This window comes from Peromyscus eremicus, chromosome 5 (genome assembly GCF_949786415.1).
Source record: "Peromyscus eremicus chromosome 5, PerEre_H2_v1, whole genome shotgun sequence".
Taxonomy (NCBI): Eukaryota; Metazoa; Chordata; class Mammalia; order Rodentia; family Cricetidae; genus Peromyscus; species Peromyscus eremicus.
The window spans coordinates 71,825,535-71,844,834 of NC_081420.1; the positions used below are offsets into that span (position 1 = coordinate 71,825,535).

General features: G+C 44.9%; 1 protein-coding gene across 7 annotated transcripts in view; it reads left to right on the top strand.

Moving 5' to 3' along the window:
• Positions 1 to 19,300, top strand: part of Kiaa1217 (KIAA1217 ortholog) — a 309,925-nt gene that overhangs the window by 249,035 nt on the left and 41,590 nt on the right. For 4 of the 7 annotated variants that reach the window (XM_059263665.1, XM_059263669.1, XM_059263666.1 and 1 more), the window contains 2 exons: positions 17,498 to 17,602; positions 18,109 to 18,158. In XM_059263665.1, coding sequence (XP_059119648.1) covers positions 17,498 to 17,602; positions 18,109 to 18,158 — 155 coding nt within the window. The remainder of the gene's footprint in view (positions 1 to 17,497; positions 17,603 to 18,108; positions 18,159 to 19,300) is intronic. The other 3 variants (XM_059263667.1, XM_059263670.1, XM_059263671.1) reach the window with 1 other exon arrangement.

Below are 19,300 nucleotides of genomic sequence, written 5' to 3' on the forward strand. Positions count from 1 at the left end.
GTCCACCTATAGAATGCAATTTCATTTTCTCATCTAGTTTTGAAAAATGGAAAGAATGAGTTTGCATGAGCATGAACTGTTTGGATTTAATACTTGTTCAGGAGTGGAACTGGAATGGGAAGAGTTTTCTAGTGAATAAAACACTCTGGGTATTCAAAGTGTGTGTGTGTGTGTGTGTGTGTGTGTTTGTGTGTTTGTGTGTGTGTGTGTGCCAGTATTCAAATTTTATACCCTGAATGTATCTTGAAGACCCTCGAAAATCTGCGAAGTGATAATTGAAAAACAAATTTTCATAGGAGAAAGTTCCCTAGCCTGAATTGACTGAACTGAATAAAAATAATTATAGTCATAAAATTTAGCAGAGAAATTGAAGTAAAAAGGGCAACTTATCTGTTTCACGTAGGTTCCAAAAGAATAAATACAAGAATCAGATACTAAGTTGCTTGGAACCTGCTTAGAACTTCCATTCCTCACTAAAAATGGTTCCATTGAGCACGATTATATAACCCTATAAGAAGTCCAAACTTGTCTTCTTCACTTACTGTTTTCACACTCAAATCAGTCCAAAGCCCTGTCGCCTCTAGCAGAGTTTGATCAAGTGAGGCCATCCCTATTTGTTCAGTCATAAGGAATCTCACGGCACAAAGATTTCAGGAGAATGGAACAGGAATGAGCCTGAACGTTTTGGAGTTATTAATGCAAGAACAAAATTCAACTCTCACCGCTGGTAAAACAGAGACTGACTGACTGGCCTGAGAACGTAGAACTAAAAGAAGGCGGCACTTGGAGCTAGTGCTGAGCACTGAGCAGATATGGTGACAGATGTGTCCTCTGAAATGGTCTGTGAGGTGCAGGGTGGGAAATGGTGTGTCATGGGGAGGATGAGAATTAGAAGCACAAAGATTTAGTGAAGGAAATTATTTTAAAAAAGAATCCACTTCCAGGATAAAAGGCAGAGAACCAGAACCCACTCTCTCTACCTTTCCACCATGCTACCACTACTCCATGGGTGCCTTGAGGGGAGCAGAGAACCAAAAGCCTGATTTACCGCCATCACATGACACTGTTCCCATGCTAGGTTCTGGGCGCATTTTGTCAACAGAGGTGTTATCCTCTGTATTAGTTATTTTTCTGTTGCTGTGATAAAATACAGTGACCAAAAGCACCTTATAAAAGAAAGAGCTTGTTTTAGCTTATGCCTATAGAGGGTTGGATGTCCCTAGTGGTGGGGAAAATGTGGTAGCAGGAGGCTGGAGCAGGAGGCCGGAGCAGGAGGTTGAGAGATCACATCTTAACTGCACACAGGAAGCAGTATGAGAGCTGGAAGTGGGGCAAGTCTATAAACTCTCAAGTCCCATCCCCCGGCACCCCCCCTTCTACCTCCTACAGGATCCCTAAAATCCCCAACCAGTGCTGCCCCCTGAGGACCCAGTGTTCAGGGACTTTTCTCATTCAAACCACCACATCCTCCTTCCCACAATGTGGTGTCATTGATGCAGATGCCACAGGTACCCAGCCCACAGAGCCACATAGTCCCATTCGTCAAGAGATTTGGTAATGGGCGTGGTGGGGCGCTCTGTAGTCCCAGCACTCAAGACACTGAGGTGTGGGGACTGCTGCAAGGTCCAGGTCAGCCTGTGAAACCCTGGATTAAAAATCCAATCAAGCAAACAAACAACAGCAAAAACCACAGCCTCTGAGGATGTGTGGAGGTTCCATGTGCGGCTTCCTGACCAACGCCTTAAAGGATACTCCCTCTCCATTGGCCAGTGTCCCTGTTGGATTTTTCACTCTCTTGTGTAAAAGGATAGGCCAACCTCAATGACTTCATTTTTTTTCCAAATCTCAAAAACAAGCCCATAGATTTCTTCTTTACATGTTATAAAACATTTTTATACAACTCAAGTTATGTTATATCTAGACTAGAAAATATTAGAAAAAATTAACCAGGAAAGGTAAGTGCTCACCTAAGACACAATGTCATTGTCACCACTGTGTTGTGACAGATGACAATGATGCTGTAATTTTACATTTTCATGTTCCCGCCTTTGCCAAATGTGAAATAACAAAAGAATTTTATTTCATACATCCTGCCTAGGTGACTCCTGATTTGGTAATTAACTTATCTCCAGCTGGAGTGCTTGCGTGTTTGTGGGTGGGTTAGTACTGTATACACACATTCTTCCACAGATCTTACACTATGCACATACAGATATAACACATATCAGACATATAAATACATATATGTACATACACGCACTCTTATGCACACTACAGACATATATACATATGCAACAGAGATAGATATAAACACAGGCACCCCACGAGGCACCTGTTCACATATACCACATAGACATATACAATCACAGACATATATGCTCTAAACACACACATTCATGTATACACACTGTCCCAGTTAGATTCTGTGATAAACACCATGAAAAGCTGTGTGGGGAGGAAAGGGTTTATTTCCTCTTACACTCCCAGGTCATAGTCCATCACTGAGGGAGTCAGAGCAGACACTGAAGGCAGGAACCTGAAGGTAAAAGTAAAGCAGAGGCCATGGAGGAGCACTGCTCACAGAACAACTGTCCAGGGGCTGGGCCATCCCACATCAGTCACTAATCCAGAACATATCCCACAGGCTTGCACACAGGCCACTAGAATGGAGACATTTTCTCTTATATTTTTGGTTGTGAGCCTTGCCTTTAATGGCTGAGCCCTCTCTCCAGCCCTCTCTACCCAGATGACCCTGGCTTATGTCAAGTTGAAAACAACAACAAAAAAAAACCCCCCGAACTAACCAGCACACACAGAATACCTCACAGGCACGTACATCCACATCCACATTCATACAAACATGCACAGCATACAGGTGCGCATGTATTGATACATGCACCACAGACCTTCACAGACACATACAACATCGATATTTTGAGCCTCTGCTAACTAAAGGTATCTTTCCTGTCCTCACTAATTCAGTCTGGACACAACACGTTCCTAAAAAGTGCTGACTCAGCTGAAACGCAACATGGGCGCATCTATCCTGTACAAGGGCCTCTTTGAAACAAGCACTACAATTGGTATCCTCCATGTATCATGGGATAGAACTGTCAGAACAGCTGTTAACATACATACTTGCTTTACCCCATGTTGCAGAGACAGAAACTGAGGAACAGGGATGTTAAGTTGACTTTGTAAAATCAACAGTGCTATAAAATGACTCAGTCTAGTAAGGGGCCTGTACCTTTGCTGGGCACGTTGGCAAACGCCTGTGATCTCAATACCAGAGAGTTTGAGACAGGAAGATTCAAGGTCAAGACCAGCCCCGCTACACAGTGAGACCCTATCTTACATAGTGTGGATACAACTCAGTAGTAGAGTCCTTGCTTAGCATGTGAAAGGCTCTGAGCTCCATCCCCATCTCGAGGAAGAAAGAGGAAGGAGGAAATACAGTATTCACGGGGTGCATAATCTACTATAGTAGCCATGAGTAATAGACCGCAATGCATCCACCTTCCCACAGCAGAGGAGTAGAGAGAAGTGAATTCTGAACCAGAATCCTTCAAAAATCGATTTAGGACTGGATGCTAAGTAACTGCTCCCAAAGGACATTCACAATCATAAACATGGCAGAATTTGCATAATTATACTGCTAAATATATGCGTGCCATTTAAAGTATAACTGCCCTAGCTGGTATATTAGCACAATTACATAGAAATGGGAAAAGGAGAGAACATTCTTGGTAGAATTTCTTTTTTCAAAAAAAAAAGTGCATCTGAATGCTATGTCAAAGGGGAAAAAAACGCAAAAAACAAATACCAGGAACAATTACCAAAGTGCAAAATTATACGCTTTAGTCTCGCTTAGCTCATGACATTATTTTAGAAATATTTAATCTGGATAGTCTTTTAAAGCATGTTCAGCCCCCTGAAAGTCTAACTTCATGAGTATGGGGTATAAAATGCCAAGCCAATTTCTGTTGCCGTTTCATAATATTAAGAGCAAATAAATGAGAGTGCTTTTTCTTTGTGAGTCGCAAAGTGAGATTTTACATCTAAATTGTGAGCTGACAAAACACAGGGACCAGAGCTGCGGGGAGCTGTGCTTTCTCCTGAGCCCTGCAGGACTCCCCTAAGACTCTGAAGAGCACTTCAGTGTAATACCTAAAATAGCTGCAGGACATTAGAAATCAGAGAGAAGAATCCTTTCCTTCACATGTGTGCTAGGAGAGGTCCATCGGCAGCTTGTCTGAAGGAACATGATTCTGTAACAGCTCTGTTGACAGAGAAATGAAGCACTAAACACTGAGTCGTTTAATCTCGATTCTTATACTCAGTCATGTGCCCCATTCTCCTGGAGTCAGCCTCTCTCTCTCTCTCTCTCTCTCTCTCTCTCTCTCTCTCTCTCTCTCTCTCTCTCTCTCTCAGACCCTTCAGTAAATATCTGATAAAGGTCAGCATAAATGGTGTAATCTATCTGATGGTAGTGTTCTCCTTCCACGGACTCCATGGGTGTTGAGTTTTCTCATAACAGCCTTCTTGTATCTGAGCTTCTAGAAGGAAGATCGCCTCACATATTTTTGTGGCTTTGCCTAGACAGCCCCTTCTGCTGGGACTCCAAAAAGGAAAAATGGGTTCAAGCAGCTGTAAGAGACTTGTGGGGGAGACTATGTGGGACAGATGGTTAGAACATGGGGCTCTGCCTTCCCTTGGCTATCAGATCACTTCATTAAACAGCATCATTACATCTGACCATGTCACATAAAACAGAAGAACTGTAAAACTCGAGGGCATTTGTGTTTTTACTGTTTTCTATTTGTAGTTTGAATCATATAATCGAAAGCATCTTTCTAGAAATAACACTCAATTTAAAGGTGCTCATTGCAGAGTCACTAATGGGCCATCCCTCCAAATGCATAACAGAATCCTTCAAATGGAATATGATTCTTCATGCTCAGTGAACTGGAGCTGAGATCCCATTTTAACGTTGTTCTGCAGCCAGAGCAGGTAAGCTCGTCAGAGTAGGAAAGAGTCACACTGAGGGGCAAAGTCTGGCCCTGTCTGTACCCCGAGTCTAAAGAAAGAGAAGCCGCATGGCACCTGGTTAGGGTTTCCTAGGCACTAGGCTTGAAGAACAAAAGCCCTGGCCTTTGGCCAGGTAGGGAGAAGAGGGAAGAAAAGTATGTGTGCAGAAGGAAGCCTGCATGCTAGATGATAACTTGGGTCTGTTTCTAATTGCTTCTCATCATTTTCTCATTTTGCAAGGACTAAATGTTAGTGTGTTGGTAACTTTGAAGGAGGGGATGGATTGTTGCCTTAGGAGTTAATAGGATGAAAGTTGAAATCTGGGTGTGTGGCATTTAAAAGTATCCATTTGAGTGGCAGCCTTTGGATGAGCCTCTAAATGGCGCTTTCTTCTACTAGAGCACAGTGAACCATGATTAGAAAAAAAAAATAGGATTATTCCTTTCCTTCTCCCTGGGGTAGTCAAGGTGAGCCAACTCAGAAACTCTATACCCAAATGCTGTCCTATAAAGGCAACGAAGCTGTCTCCTAACATTGTCGAGTAGCCACCCCACCCCCAAGATAGAAGCCTCCATCAGGACACTCTGCTCTTGGGAAAATACAGGCTTTTCTTGAAACCTAATGAACCTGACAAGCAGCTGGGTGATAGGCATAAAATACAGATTATAACCATCATCACTTAGTTCTGCCCTTTACCTTCTGGAAAAGCAATATCGTGGCCTATTTGGTTGGTTTGGTTGGGGGTATACATTTCTAAAACAAGATCTCTCTATATACCCAGACTGGCCTCGAACTCCAGACCCTCTTGCCTCAGGCTTCCAGATGCTGGGTTTATAAACTTGTGCTACCATGCTAGACTAAGGGTGCATTATGATGGAACTCAGTGTTGCTCCCATCAGCTCAAGTTCTTTGCCCACCAACTGCTTATGGGGAGGCATGAATGAAATTCTAGACTTCAAAGTCTACCTAGGTTCAAACTAATTCCCACACTTGCCGGCAGTCAGTTCATTGATGCGTTAGTGGAATCTTACTCTGTCTCCATTTACTCTTGTGTAAAATGGAGGCAAGAACTCCATACAGGTTTCACGAGTAAGTGTCTAAGAGTTCCTGCTTTGAGCAAACCACTCTGCCCTAGGGTGAGGGGTGGGGATGTGGAGGAACAGAGGAAGAGAGAAACAGCTGCCTGAAGGGGCAGACATTTTTTAATATAATAGCACAGAACATCAAAGGTAGAATGGGGGAGGGGGATAAAACCAAGTGTGAGCACAGAATAGAATTGACTCAGAAGATACAGAGCAGCAAAACCATTAAAAACAGCAAAGTCTGTTTCGGGGAAGTCATCAAGGTTGTTCATCCCAAAGTCTGTGGACAGAAAGACAAGGCAGGCTGAGGGCATCCTTTTAAGATTCTCCTGAACCTGAGCAGTGTGCTTGATGGCAGAGGCCCCTCCACAGGTGTGACTGGATCGCCAGCTGTTGTGACGCCTGACCAACTGGGTGCTTGTCTGAGTTGCTTTCCCACAGAGCTCTAATTGTGGATCAATGGATGTTTATTGAGATCCTCTTACACATTTGGCTGAGAACTGGATGCTTTGCTGGACACAGAGAGGAGCTTAGATGTGGTTCTCCTACACAAGGACCATAAACTTCGAAGACAATCATAAAACATTCAGAGCTTAATATATGCATCTAAGCTGGGCTCTGGTGAAGTGCAGCAGGGCTCTGAAAGGTACTCTGTGCCCATCTGGGAAGAACACCTGCCAGAGGGTTTGGGGTTTGTTTTGGCTTTGGGGATACTTGGGAGATGCGACAGAGTCTTCTGGTAAAGTAGGGGATGGGAAGGAGGGCATGTCCAGCCCAGCGCCCCTCTGAGCTCCACGGGGTAGATCTCTTTCCAGTGTTTCAGCATCCAGCTGGGAAGTTAGGACACGTTTTTCCTTGAAAACAATGCGGAGCAGTAGGGCTAATAACACGCTTCAGGGTAAAGAAGCTTCTGTGGGCCAGCTGGAAATCCAAGCGCCACTTATTCCAAGTCCTAAACAATGGAAGTACAAGCAAACTTTTCAATTACAACCCTGCCATAATTGGGGGGAATGCTTGTACATAATTAATTCCAAAGCAGTGATACAGATTGTAATTGCTAAGAATTCCGAAACAGGAGCACTTTCCTAAGTCGGACCCATCTGGGAGCTCCGTGATAATCCTCAGATGGTCTGGAATTTATGGTCTGCATATAATGAAATAAAAAGAAGGCCAACTGGTCTTTATCCAAAACTGGCTATATTTCTACCATTACAGTACCTATAAAATGACATCATGATAGGATGTTTTGCCAGTCTAAGAAATCAAGTAAGTGCCAATAAGTTGAATTATTACTACATTCCCAGGAATTTAAGCTCATGGATAAGGGATATTTGGTATCCACACAATAGACTGCTGAACTCAGGTGTCAGGTGTCTAATAACCATGTTTGTCCATCTAACTGATTTACAAAGATAGCCCTCCCCATATTTACCCCAAAGATACTCTGTGCAAAATACCAGGGAATGACTGCTGTCAAGTCTGAGCTACTTTAAACAAACCAACTTCTCCAAAGGAAAAGCTGTCACCTGTCACTAATTAGATCCAATTAAAACATGACTGTATTTCTGTTGAATATTCAAGAAGTACTGTCAATCAGAAGTCTTGAATCTGTCACAGGGAAGGAAACCAGAGTCACCCAAACAATTTAACAGTCAGATAATTCCTTCTCCTTACCAGCCAGAACCTCTCCAAAGAGTCAAGGCTTAGGGGCAGCTCCAGCCATGAAGCTGTAGAAATCAGAATGACTGCCCCCAGCCTGAAAACAAGACTCATCTAAGTAACTAAGGCTCTCATGTTGCCCACACCATACCTTAGCATCTGTTATAACTCATTGTCTCTCTAACTGATGGTCAAGTAGATGATACTTATCCTTACTTAAACTCTAGGCTTTATATTTCATGAATCATGTAATTCAAAACTACAGCTAAGTCTAAGCATTAACTCCAACTTTCAAAAAATCGTAGGTCTTAAAAAAAAAAATCAGTATTTCCCACTGTACTGTTGTGAGCCAAATTATGTCTTCCTTGTCCACACTCAGAGCTAAAGGGAATTTTGAGGCCTCTGTTCTGCAGCCTGATTTTACAGAAGATAAAAGGAGACCCAGTCCAGAGTGTGTCAAGTGGAGCCATTCCAGTAAAATGGGGTCTCAAGACCACACTGCCTTGAGACTGTCATTTAATGGCGGTAGTAGGTCCCTACCTCCTCCATCACTCACAAGCGACCAGAAAGGTGACAATCAATAAGAACATGACAGAGGGCACAGAGTCATCGTTTTTGTTTTGTTTTTTCCATTTGGTTTGGTTTGGGTTTTAGAGACAGGTTTTTCTGTGTAGCCCTGGCTGTCTTAGAACTTACTCTGTAGACCAGGCTGGCCTCAAACTGAGAGATCTGCCTGCCTCTGCCCCTGAACTGCTAGGATTAAAAGTGTGCACCACCACCACCCAGCCCTGAGTCATTGTATTTCATTGGAGTCCACACTAGGATTTTACAGCTAAAGGAGGTAGGAGCCGGGTATAGGAAGCACTCCTGTAATCCCAGCAGCTCAGGAGGCCCAGGCAGGGAGATCAGGAGTTGAGATCAATGTAGACAATGTCATAAGATCCTGTCAAAGAAAAGGTGGATCTTACTTTCACAACCACCTGAGGACCATCTCTCCATAGCTTCCGACACTGTCCGTCAGTTAAAGATAAATTATGTTCTGTAACAGAAATGAACAGCTATTCCTACCAGTTTGTACCTGTATTAAAAAAAAAAAAAAGAGAGAGATACCACTCCAGAGCATGAATATTGAAGAGCACCCTCAGGGGAGAGAAAGAAAATCCAAAATTGATGATTTCATGTTGGCTTGCTCTGGGGTGTGGTAGCTCGGGTCGCTGACAGAGCCAACAGGAAATGAAACACTTCACCCCAGGCTGTATGTCGCCATAGCAGGAAGCCATGGCCACTGTACTCTGCAGGGAATTAGCCATGTTTCTTGACAAAACCTCCCCTTGCTGAAACTTAGTGTCTGCTGTAATACAGAGAGGTCATACCCATCATGGGTTCTGTGCAGTTCTAAGGAAAATAGGTGTGACCCAGCAAGTGCTCTCATCAACAGGAACCTTCTAGGCATACAAGCATGAAGCTATCTAGTTATGCTGGCCACCCAGATCCAAGAGACAACTGTGTCTTGTCACTGACTTGGAACTCTTTTCGGGTCCCCACTAGTACAACCAGCACAGAAAGCAAACTGTGAAATAGATTAAGTACTGGGAGTGCTTCCCGGCTGCATTTACTGTGCTGGGAAGAACCCATCCAGCTTCAGAAACAGTGCACCTTGGGAGCCCTGGCCTGGGTGTGTCTGAGCTTTGACCCACTTGCCTGACTTGACACACCCTCCTTTTTTTTTTTTCCTCTCTCCTTATGTCAGGATCACTGAACCAGAATGGAGAGAGTTATGAGGGCTAAGTAAGTTCCTCTTAACCAAGAAACCATTCAATTCTAGGATCCTGACTCCAGCTGTATTTCAGATGTGATCTTTCCAGGCAGTGGATAAAACCAAAGGCAACCCTGTGAACAATGCCAGAGCCTTTTGGCCCTGGAACCTCTGAGTGTTGAGACTTCAGCTTTGTGTGCCCTTGCCATCACTGTAACAAACTACCCAAGACATGTAGCTTACTAAGAGGAAGGGCTCATGGATCGTGGTTCAGAGATTTCAGTCCACATTTACTTGGCGCTGTCACCTTGAGCCTGTGACTGCAGTTGTATCAAGGTGGGAGGGTGTGGCAGAAGAGCCCTTTGCATTTCATGGCAGCCAGGAAGCAAGATGGGCCTAGGTCATGTATCCCCATCATGGGCATACCCACTAGGACCTAGCCTCCTTCCACCGGATACCATTCCTAAAGTTTCCACTCCCCCAGTCGTACCACAGGCTGTGGACGAATCCTTCAGCACAGCAGCTGTTAGAAGACATTAAGGAGCCAAACTCAAGCAGACCTTTGGTACCCCCTAGCATGAACTCTACTGCATGTGTGCTGGTCTCTGGGTCTGAACTTGGCAGAGACTCATCTGCTTTGAAGATGTGCCTTTGTGGTTGCGCCTGCCTGGTGCTTGCTGCCACTGAAGAGCCGCCTGACTGGCTCCTCTTAGCCTCAGGACTTCACCCAAAGGCCATCAGCTGAGAGAGGCTCTTCTTGACTATCATGTGGTTTTCTAAGCTGGCTCCCGACTCCGAGTCCATCTACTTCGGGCTGTTCGCAGCAGAGAAGCCATGGGCTCCAATTAAAATTTGAGTCCCTGAATGTCCTCACCTCAGCTACCATTGCATTTACAGTCAGAGCCAAAGGCCCTACAAGTGACCCACATCTGGGGAGAGGGCACTTTCCAGCTAGACTGGGGCCAGTCTGATTTACCGCGCGGTCCTTACATAGTAACCAGTGGCTCCCTTTCATTCCAAAAAGTTTACTCGTTTACAAGTAAATGATAGGATTCGCTCCCCCTGTGAGACCTGAAGAAGGCCACCCCCTGCATTGGTTCCTCTTGCCCTCTCTTCCTTCACTCCACTGTAGGCACAGTAGCTCCTCAACTACTCAACTACCCCTTAGTCCTGCCAGGCATCCAGGCATGTCCTGACTCACCTTCCCCCACCCCGTGTGTGTGTGTGTGTGTGTGTGTGTGTGTGTGTGTGTGTGTGTGTGTGTGTGTGTGTGTGTGTAAAACCTTACTTCTGTATCTTCGGTGCCTAGAACACTGCCTAGCACAATACATGTTGACTGAATTTGTGGAGGAAAGACAAGTCACACCTATGTAAGTCAGAACCCAAATCTAGATCAATTCTCTGCCCGTGTTTTGGCTGGAATTGTTTCAGTTGGCTTGCTACTGCTGCCCTCGCTGTAGCGCCCACATTAGAATGTTAGTCTGTGAGCCCCATCCATTCCTTTCCGCGTCTGTGTTTGGTTCGTGTGCCAGCTCTGAGGAAGGGTTGCGTTTCTAGTTGACTTCTTTCTGGTTGTCCAGGAGCTCTTTGTGGACAGTGCCAAGGACAGAAGCACACCACAGAAGCCTAGTTTGGGTGTGACTCCCTGTGTCACCCTTCAGGCCATCTGAAGCCTGAGACCAAGAGAAGAACACTCCTGTGCCATGATTCCCCGTTTCCTGTCATGGTGCCTACACCCAAAGTCATTGTCAAGGTGAACTTGAAGTTGATAATTAGCCTTTTCCATGGCCTTGAGGAAAACAAACAGTATTGGTTTCTAGTCTGTGAAGGACTAAGAACGAGAGAGAACGCCACCAACTTGGGCATTTCCTCCTCATGTTGCACTGTAGACTTTCATTCCCTCTGAATCTCAGAATGTGTATAAACAGCCTTTACCCTCATCCATAAATGGGGCTCCAGTCTTGCTTTCAAGCCAGACTTCTCCACATAAGTCTGTATTTTTGTGCATCATAATGTGAGGTGCAGGGCTCGGGTGCAGCTTGGCGGTAGAGCACCTTTGCAGGCCCTGGGCTCAATCCTGGGTATTGTAACAGCAACAATAGTAAGGATGTCAAATGCAGTGCATCTTAGGTAAACGCCTTTGGCTCAGACACTGCATTTTTTCTGGCTCGGGAAAACATGACTGCTACTGAGATGATGCCTCACCCTATCTCCTTGAAACCAACAGAAAATGACATTGTAAGATGTCATTGTAAGGCTGTTAAAGATGTTTAATGACATTGTAAGGTTGTGTCACAGGGGCCATTTCTTCTCATTTGTTGCCCTCCTCAGACAGTCGGGAAGCAAAGCCAGCCTAGCATGGGGTCCAGAAGACGGACAAAGAGTCTAGAAGCAGGAGAGTTTTGACAAGATGGAGGGGATGGGTGCTGTAGCACTTACTCGAGGCAAAAAATTAAAAAGCTCCCCAAAGACAATTGTTGAGGACTTGGTCTGTAGTGTTGTTGGAAATGATGGAACCTTAAGGAGTTGGGGCCCAAAGAGAGAAGTTGGGTTATTCAGGGCATACCATACCTTGAAGGGGCTATCAGGATCCTTACCCCCTCCCTTCCTCTCCACCTAGCCCTGGTCTCATCATCCTAGCCATCCTGCCACTGCAGAGTGCTCCTCCAGCACATGTATCCCATCATGGGATATTGGACCACCACAGGCCATAGCAACAGGGCCAGTGTATTCCGTCTGAACTTCAGAAAACATAAGGAACAACAACAACAACCAAAAAAAAAAAAAAAAAAAAAAAAAATCCCAGGGACCATCCAGACAGTGATGACGGCCGACAGCAAGGAGGAAAGGCCAAGATACAGAGAAGGGGCTAGTTTGTATGAATGAGGGAACCGAAGAAGGTTGTCTTAAAGCTACAAAACATGGCAGATTGGAATAAGGCTATGATTTTAATAAGAAATGACACCCCCCCATCTGTTTGAACACTTGGTCCCCAGCTAGTGGCGCTGTTTGGGGAAGCTATGAACCTTTAGGAAGACCAGGCTGGAGGACATGAGTTGCTATCAGATGAAGGCTTGTTGGCCTCCTGTCTGTCCCACTCTGTCTATCAGGAGGTGTGGAGTCCAGAGATGTGTTCCTGCCACCATGAGTTCTGTGGGTCTTTCTCCCACCATGGACTGTACTTTCTCAAACCGTGAAACGTAATAAATCATCTCTCTTTGAAATTGCTTCTTGTCAGGGATTTAGTCACAGAAATGTGACAACTAACTCGGGTATTACAGAAAAGGCAGCTTCCTGTGCTGGGATTACCCACATACCAGTCAGGGGTGCCTGACTTTGGAAGACAACTTAAGACAAGCAATTCTTTTTGTTTTGCTTTTTTTTTTTTTCTTTTTGTCATCTTTTTTTTTTAATTGAAAATAGTTTTTTCATAAACTATATTCCAATTATGGTTGCCCCTCCCCCAACGCCTCCCAGCTCCTCCCAAATAATTTTAAATTGAGAAGCGGGGGACACGTTGAGGTGGCTGAAGCCACAGTAGGAGGACAAAGCATGCCTAGTCTTCCTGCTCACTCCAGAAGCAGAGGGCAGAGGGCAGATGGGTAATAGACTCCAGCTGCCAACTCCATCCATATCCCCTCAGCAAGTCCAGATGCCTCAATGAGACGTTAAGATTCTACGGAGAGTTGGCAATCATGGTGTCTAGGTTATTTAGCTTGCCTCCAACAGGATAACTTAGGCCAGAAATGGAAAGCTCCTTGATTAGGTCCCCAATGATAGCAAGGAGGAACAACAATAAATCATAAAAGATTATAATCTTTTGGGATTCACCATAAAGAACTTCTGGTCTTCACCTGGTATGGTACTATCTTGATTCCTAATTGGTATTAATTTTCTTAGCTATACAAAGATAAGAAACTAATCCAGGCTCAAAGAGGCCTCCTTCAGAACAAAGACATGTCCATAATCAAGAGAGGTCAAAGGTGAAACTTGAATAAAAAAATCACATAAATGAACTCATTGACTAAAACTATTTCCTCAACCATAAAAGGTTTTCTTCCCTCTGCTCCAAAGGCAGCGAGGGCCACCCTCTAGCAATAAGGCGTCTCTTCACCTGCACACACAGACCCAGGGCAGGGAAGAATGCTGGCAAAATCAGCGACTGATTGATGCTGGGAATAGCACTTTCCCTGAATTTGCCTTGTATTTTTAATTCATGTTGTATTTGGGCCCCAAGAAAGATTTGTGTGGCCAAGCTGATGTACAGCACTAAATGACTAGTTAACCGTCCCTACTAATCACATAAATATGGTTTATGGAATGGTATAAAATGGTTTATGAAATCATTTTTGAGCCATCTCTTCGACAGTAATTATACCAGCCCATAATACCTTAAACCAAGTGAAATTGGCAAGAATTAGCCTAAGCATCCTTAATATTCTGATGGTTATCACACAGAATTACCAGTGCAGTCAAATGACAGGGTTGTATTTAATTTCTCTCCTTCCACTGCATTTCTCTTATTTTTTTCCTCTGTTCCCATTAAACATACTTCATAACATTTCATCACGGGAGAAGGCTGCATAAGTTTCCAGTTGCTGTAATTTAGTTAAGCCATAAAATTGTTTCCAGATTACCAACCATGAAATGGAAAGACTATCTTATTTATGAATTTATAAATCAGATAATCTCCCTCAAATGAATCCTGAAACCAGAAACACTTTGATGCTTAAATATGAAGGGAAAAGTTTTCTCATTACCATGTGTCAAAAGAATTGTATTTTCATGAAGTGGTTTGGGCTAAGACATTGGCGCATACTCTTGTGGTCAGTGTGCTGTCCATCTCTGTGCTGTTCATCACTGCCTCCACCACACCGGAGTGGGAGAGAACTGTGGCCCCTGTGTGCTTGGTTCAAGTGTCTATAAACTACAGGGAGGATGTCAAAGAGCTACTGGCAGCATCTGACTGGTGTCTTCTCCCTGGTGGCCCTGTTGATGCTATAGCCTGGAAGAGGCCACCCAGGGAGTATTCATGTCCTAACTCCTGGTTACTAAGTACGGAACCAAGCATGTAGATACCTGGATCACACATAGGGATTTTGCTCCAAGCATCTAAACTGTCATCCCAGGCTGTTCTACACTTGTGCTGGTATGAGCCCTGAAGAATCAGGCAGTGGGGTGCAAGTGAAGAATTGTCGTTCGCTATCTGCATCCCAAAACCATTATGGAGGGGAAGGGCAGTGGAGAAGCCTATCTCCCCTGATCCAAAGAAAATTCCAGGAAGCCCTCATGGGTCCAACCCTGCCTCTGCTGCGATGCTCTGTAATTCTGTCCACAGTGATGATCCAGTTAAAGATGGTCCTATGTCCAGGGTGTTTTGTTTGTCTTTTTAATGCTGCTGCTACCCACTCTTGTAAGACAGGGTAATGAATACTTTGACCAACAAGAAACCTGCTAGAACATTGATTTAGCCCTGATCTGCACTGCCTCCATAGCCAGTGTGACAGTGACAGTGGATCCACACTGCCTCCATAAATAGTGTGTAAGTGCCACTGGATCTGCACTGCCTCCATAGCCAGTGGGACAGTGACAGTGGATCTGCACTGCCTCCATAGCCAGTGTGACAGTGACAGTGGATTTACACTGCCTCCAAAGCCTGTGTGAAAGTGCCACTGGATCCACACCACCTCCATAGCCAGTGTGATAGTGCCACTGGATCTGCACTGCCTCCAAAGCCAGTGTGACAGTGCCACTGGATCTGTACTGCCTCCAAAGCCAGTGTGACAGTGACAGTGGATCCACACTGCCTCCATAGCCAGTGTGACAGTGACAGTGGATCTGCACTGCCTCCATAGCCAGTGTGACAGTGCCACTGGATCTACACTGCCTCTATAGCCAGTGTGACAGTGCCACTGGATCTGCACTGCCTCCATAACCAGTGTGACAGTGACAGTGGACCCACACTGCCTCCATAACCAGTGTGACAGTGACAGTGGACCCACACTGCATCCATAGCCAGTGTGACAGTGACAGTGGATCTGCACTGCCTCCATATCCAGTGTGATAGTGCCAGTGGATCTGCACTGCCTCCATAGCCAGTGTGACAATGCCACTGAATCTACTCTGCCTCCATATCCAGTGTTACAGTGCCAGTGGATCTGCACTGCCTCCATAGCCAGTGTGACAATGCCACTGAATCTACTCTGCCTCCATATCCAGTGTTACAGTGCCAGTGGATCTGCACTGTATGGCAGTGCATATCCAGTGTGACAGTGCCAAGATTTTTTCTTGTCATTTTTCTTTAAGCAGATTCTTGGTTATTTCTTGTAGCTGTGCACCTGTGCACATTGCATTTCTCTTGACCTTCTGTGCAGTGAATGATAGGGCTAAACAACTTTCACTCTGTACTGGCACTTTCTCCCAAAGAAGTAGTTTCCCAAGTGTTTGTGTCCGTCTGTGTCTCCTATATGGCAGACACGGTGGCCAATCGCTACCCTTATCACTTCTGAGATGGCACTATGACTTACCAACAAGCATGGGCTTTCTGGAAAGTTTTTACTAACCTGATTTCATTATTAGAAATTTTTACTAACTCTATTTCTTATCCTGTTGATACTTTCATGGTAAAGAGGAAGCCAAGCACACAAGGGTGCCTGCCTGAAAATGCTTCAGTTCAGAGATTGACATCCACTGCTGTACCTGGACATATGAGCAGTCAGTCTGTGGAGACAGATGTGTATCCACACTTGGCATTTGAGATTATCTCTCCCCCAGTAGAGCAGAGATCATACTGTTCAGATGTATATCACTTGGTGGGGCTGCTTGCATTTTGCACCGTGAACTACTCACACTGCATGACATACATGCAAGAAACCTCGTCATAGCTGTTCTGCCAGTTTAAAGGGAAGAAAGCGCGTGGACTTGACAAGTCAGAAGCTGGTGATTGCAAAGTTAAACTTCGTAACTGATAAGGCATTAAAGATTTTAGCCCAAAGGCAAGACTCAAGGCCTCAAAGCTCAAGGATGCTCGTGATTACCACAAAGTTCAGGATGCAGATGTCCTGTCTTTCCATGAGCCCAGCTTCACCAGTTGTGTTTCTGTGGTGAAAGGATGGATTGCTACTCTGTCTTCACAGAGTATCAGATAAAATGTTGTTTTACACTGGAGAGCCACAGTGTGTATGAGTGGGCTGTTTGTGGAATAGGAATCACCATCACATGTTCTAAGACGTAGAGAGGCAAGCCTGTTTCAAACACCTGACTGTAGTATCACAGAGCCCGGAAGAGAAAGGTACAGTACCTGTCCATAGGCAGTAACTAGGGGGATTTTTATTAGAGTGTTCATGATTGAGTTGTTGAGTATATTTTTCTTCCTTAATCCCATAAAATCCTCCAGGCTAAGGCCTCTACACCATTAAACTGAGCATCATCTACTTCCAAACTCATATTGATTTCAATTGCATTCTCCATGGTGTTGACAAGAGACACTTGTTTGTCTGCCCTTGGGCTATGAAACAAGTATAACTACACACACAACAAATATCTCCATCATTCACACCAAAATCAGCCTGCAGCTTCCCAGCTGCGAAGAGCAGCCTCTGGGCATGTATGAATGCAGGGCCTGGCCCAGAGTATAACCAGTCCCACTGGGGTCTCCTCTGATGCAGTGTAAACAACAAAATAGGGCACGAAGACTGGAAAACACATGCTGTGTGAACATCACAGAAAGATGCTGTTTTCTGGACGGCCTCTTCTGGCCTATGCATTGTCTTTTTTGTGAGGTCACAGACTCCTCTCTCCACTCTTACCAATGAATCTTGGCCTCAGCCAAGGATCTTTAGTTCTCCAGGTTTGGGTAGACTTCGGCAGCCTGTTGGGTGGTACCTCTTATAGCCCTCAGGTGGATCATTCACCTAGAAGAACCCGTCTGAAAGTCAACAGAGTTTTAACAAATAATTCTCTTGTTTTGCAGAGAGAGGATGCAAGCCATGGAGAAGCAGATTGCCAGTCTCACTGGCCTTGTTCAGTCTGCGCTTTTTAAAGGGCCCATTACAAGTAGTAGCAAAGAGGCGTCTAGGTAAAAAAGAAGCAAGCCATGCAGGAAAAAAAAAATCAACCTGCTTCTCCTTAATCATTGCAGCCATTCATTCACTGGAATTCGTTTCTTCGTGATCATTATAGGGCTGACATGTTTACATCTTTATAATCATGGTGTGGGGGTTGTTCTTTTGGTTTTGTTTTTCTTCTGGTCATTCTTGGACAAAGGTAACACTTTGGCCCAAGAAGGGACACAGGGCTTCCCAGTGCATGTGGCTTCACGGACCACTTGGCCCACAGTGCCTGTTCCTACCATCCACGTGTGTCCACATCCGCCACCATCTGAACAATCACCGCGTGCCCAGCTGCATCTGCCTGTATCAACACACACCTGGGAAGCCTTTCCCATCCCGGGCAGTCATGGAGCTGACGGCAAACACCTCCATTGCTTAATCCATCACTGCTAACTCTTAAGAATAAAAGTGTCGAGGAAAGACAGTAGCACTTGGAAAACTGTAGATTGGACTCTCTTTTTCTTTCTTTCAGTGAGAAAATGATGAAAGCCACAGCCAACAGGAACCAAACAGATGGTGCAGGTGAGTGTTCCCAGGAGCTCTGGAGGGCCCTGAGTTTCAGTCAGCTCCAGCTGGCTTCACAAGTACTCGGTGTTTCTCCAAGTCAACTGGTATGATTCCGAGGTGTCCTAAACAACTCCATTGCTACTGCAATGCAGAAATTATTACCTTCGTGGTTTGTTCACTCACTCATATGACCTTACTTCTGTTCCAGGCACTGGTGTGCAGAGTGGATATGGTAAACATAAACCATGGTGCTACCTGCCTAGAACTTCAAATCCACAGAAAAGTTGAAAATAGATGTAGGTTGAGTATCAAAAATTATGGGATAAAACTTTACCCAGCAGGGCTTGCCTGTATTGAAAGCATCCCCTGGAAAGGTGATGGAGGAGTACAAAGGGTACCTAGAACTTAGGGCAGGGAAAGAGGAGAGGATCCTTCCAGGTGGAGGCAACTTGGGGGGGTCCCTAAACTGTAAAGTGAGGCCATTGGGAGATTGCACTCTGAGGAAGAACATTAGCCTGGATGTAATAGGCAAATGGACAAGAGTGAATGGGAAGAAGCAACCACTTACCTAAATCTAGATAGGGAAAGAGAATGAATGAACGTGCTTTAGGGCTTTCCTTTTAAATGTTAATGTTCCCCTGCAGGAGGACTGACTCTGTCACCAACATAACTTCCTGGTATCACCACATGTGTGTGGTGACAGCTTGATCCTGGGGTCCCCAGGCAGGCCTCCCTGCAGAAGATGCTATCTTCCTGCCCACTGGGTTAGAAACAGATCACTGCAGGAGCATGCTCACATGCTGAGGCTCCACAGAAGCAAACAGACAGTTGTGTGAAACCCCTCATTTGGGGGAAACCACATCTTCTAGTCATGCAGCGCAGGAATGTGGATAGGATTAGGAACATAGGTCTAACATCCCACCCCTCCCCCTGGCTCCACTTGGGCTGAGCAAAACCCGGCACTCAGTTCTAAGGGGTACTTCTCCAGCATCCAACTAAAAAAATCAGCCAATGGCCTGGGCTGAACCCAGACAGTTATTTCATGGAAATCACTGAACTTGACTTCAGAGCAATTGCCAGTTTGCTCTGGGGATATGTGTTCACTCATTTTCTTATTTATTATGAACTTAAGGGAATAAAATGAAACTACTAACACT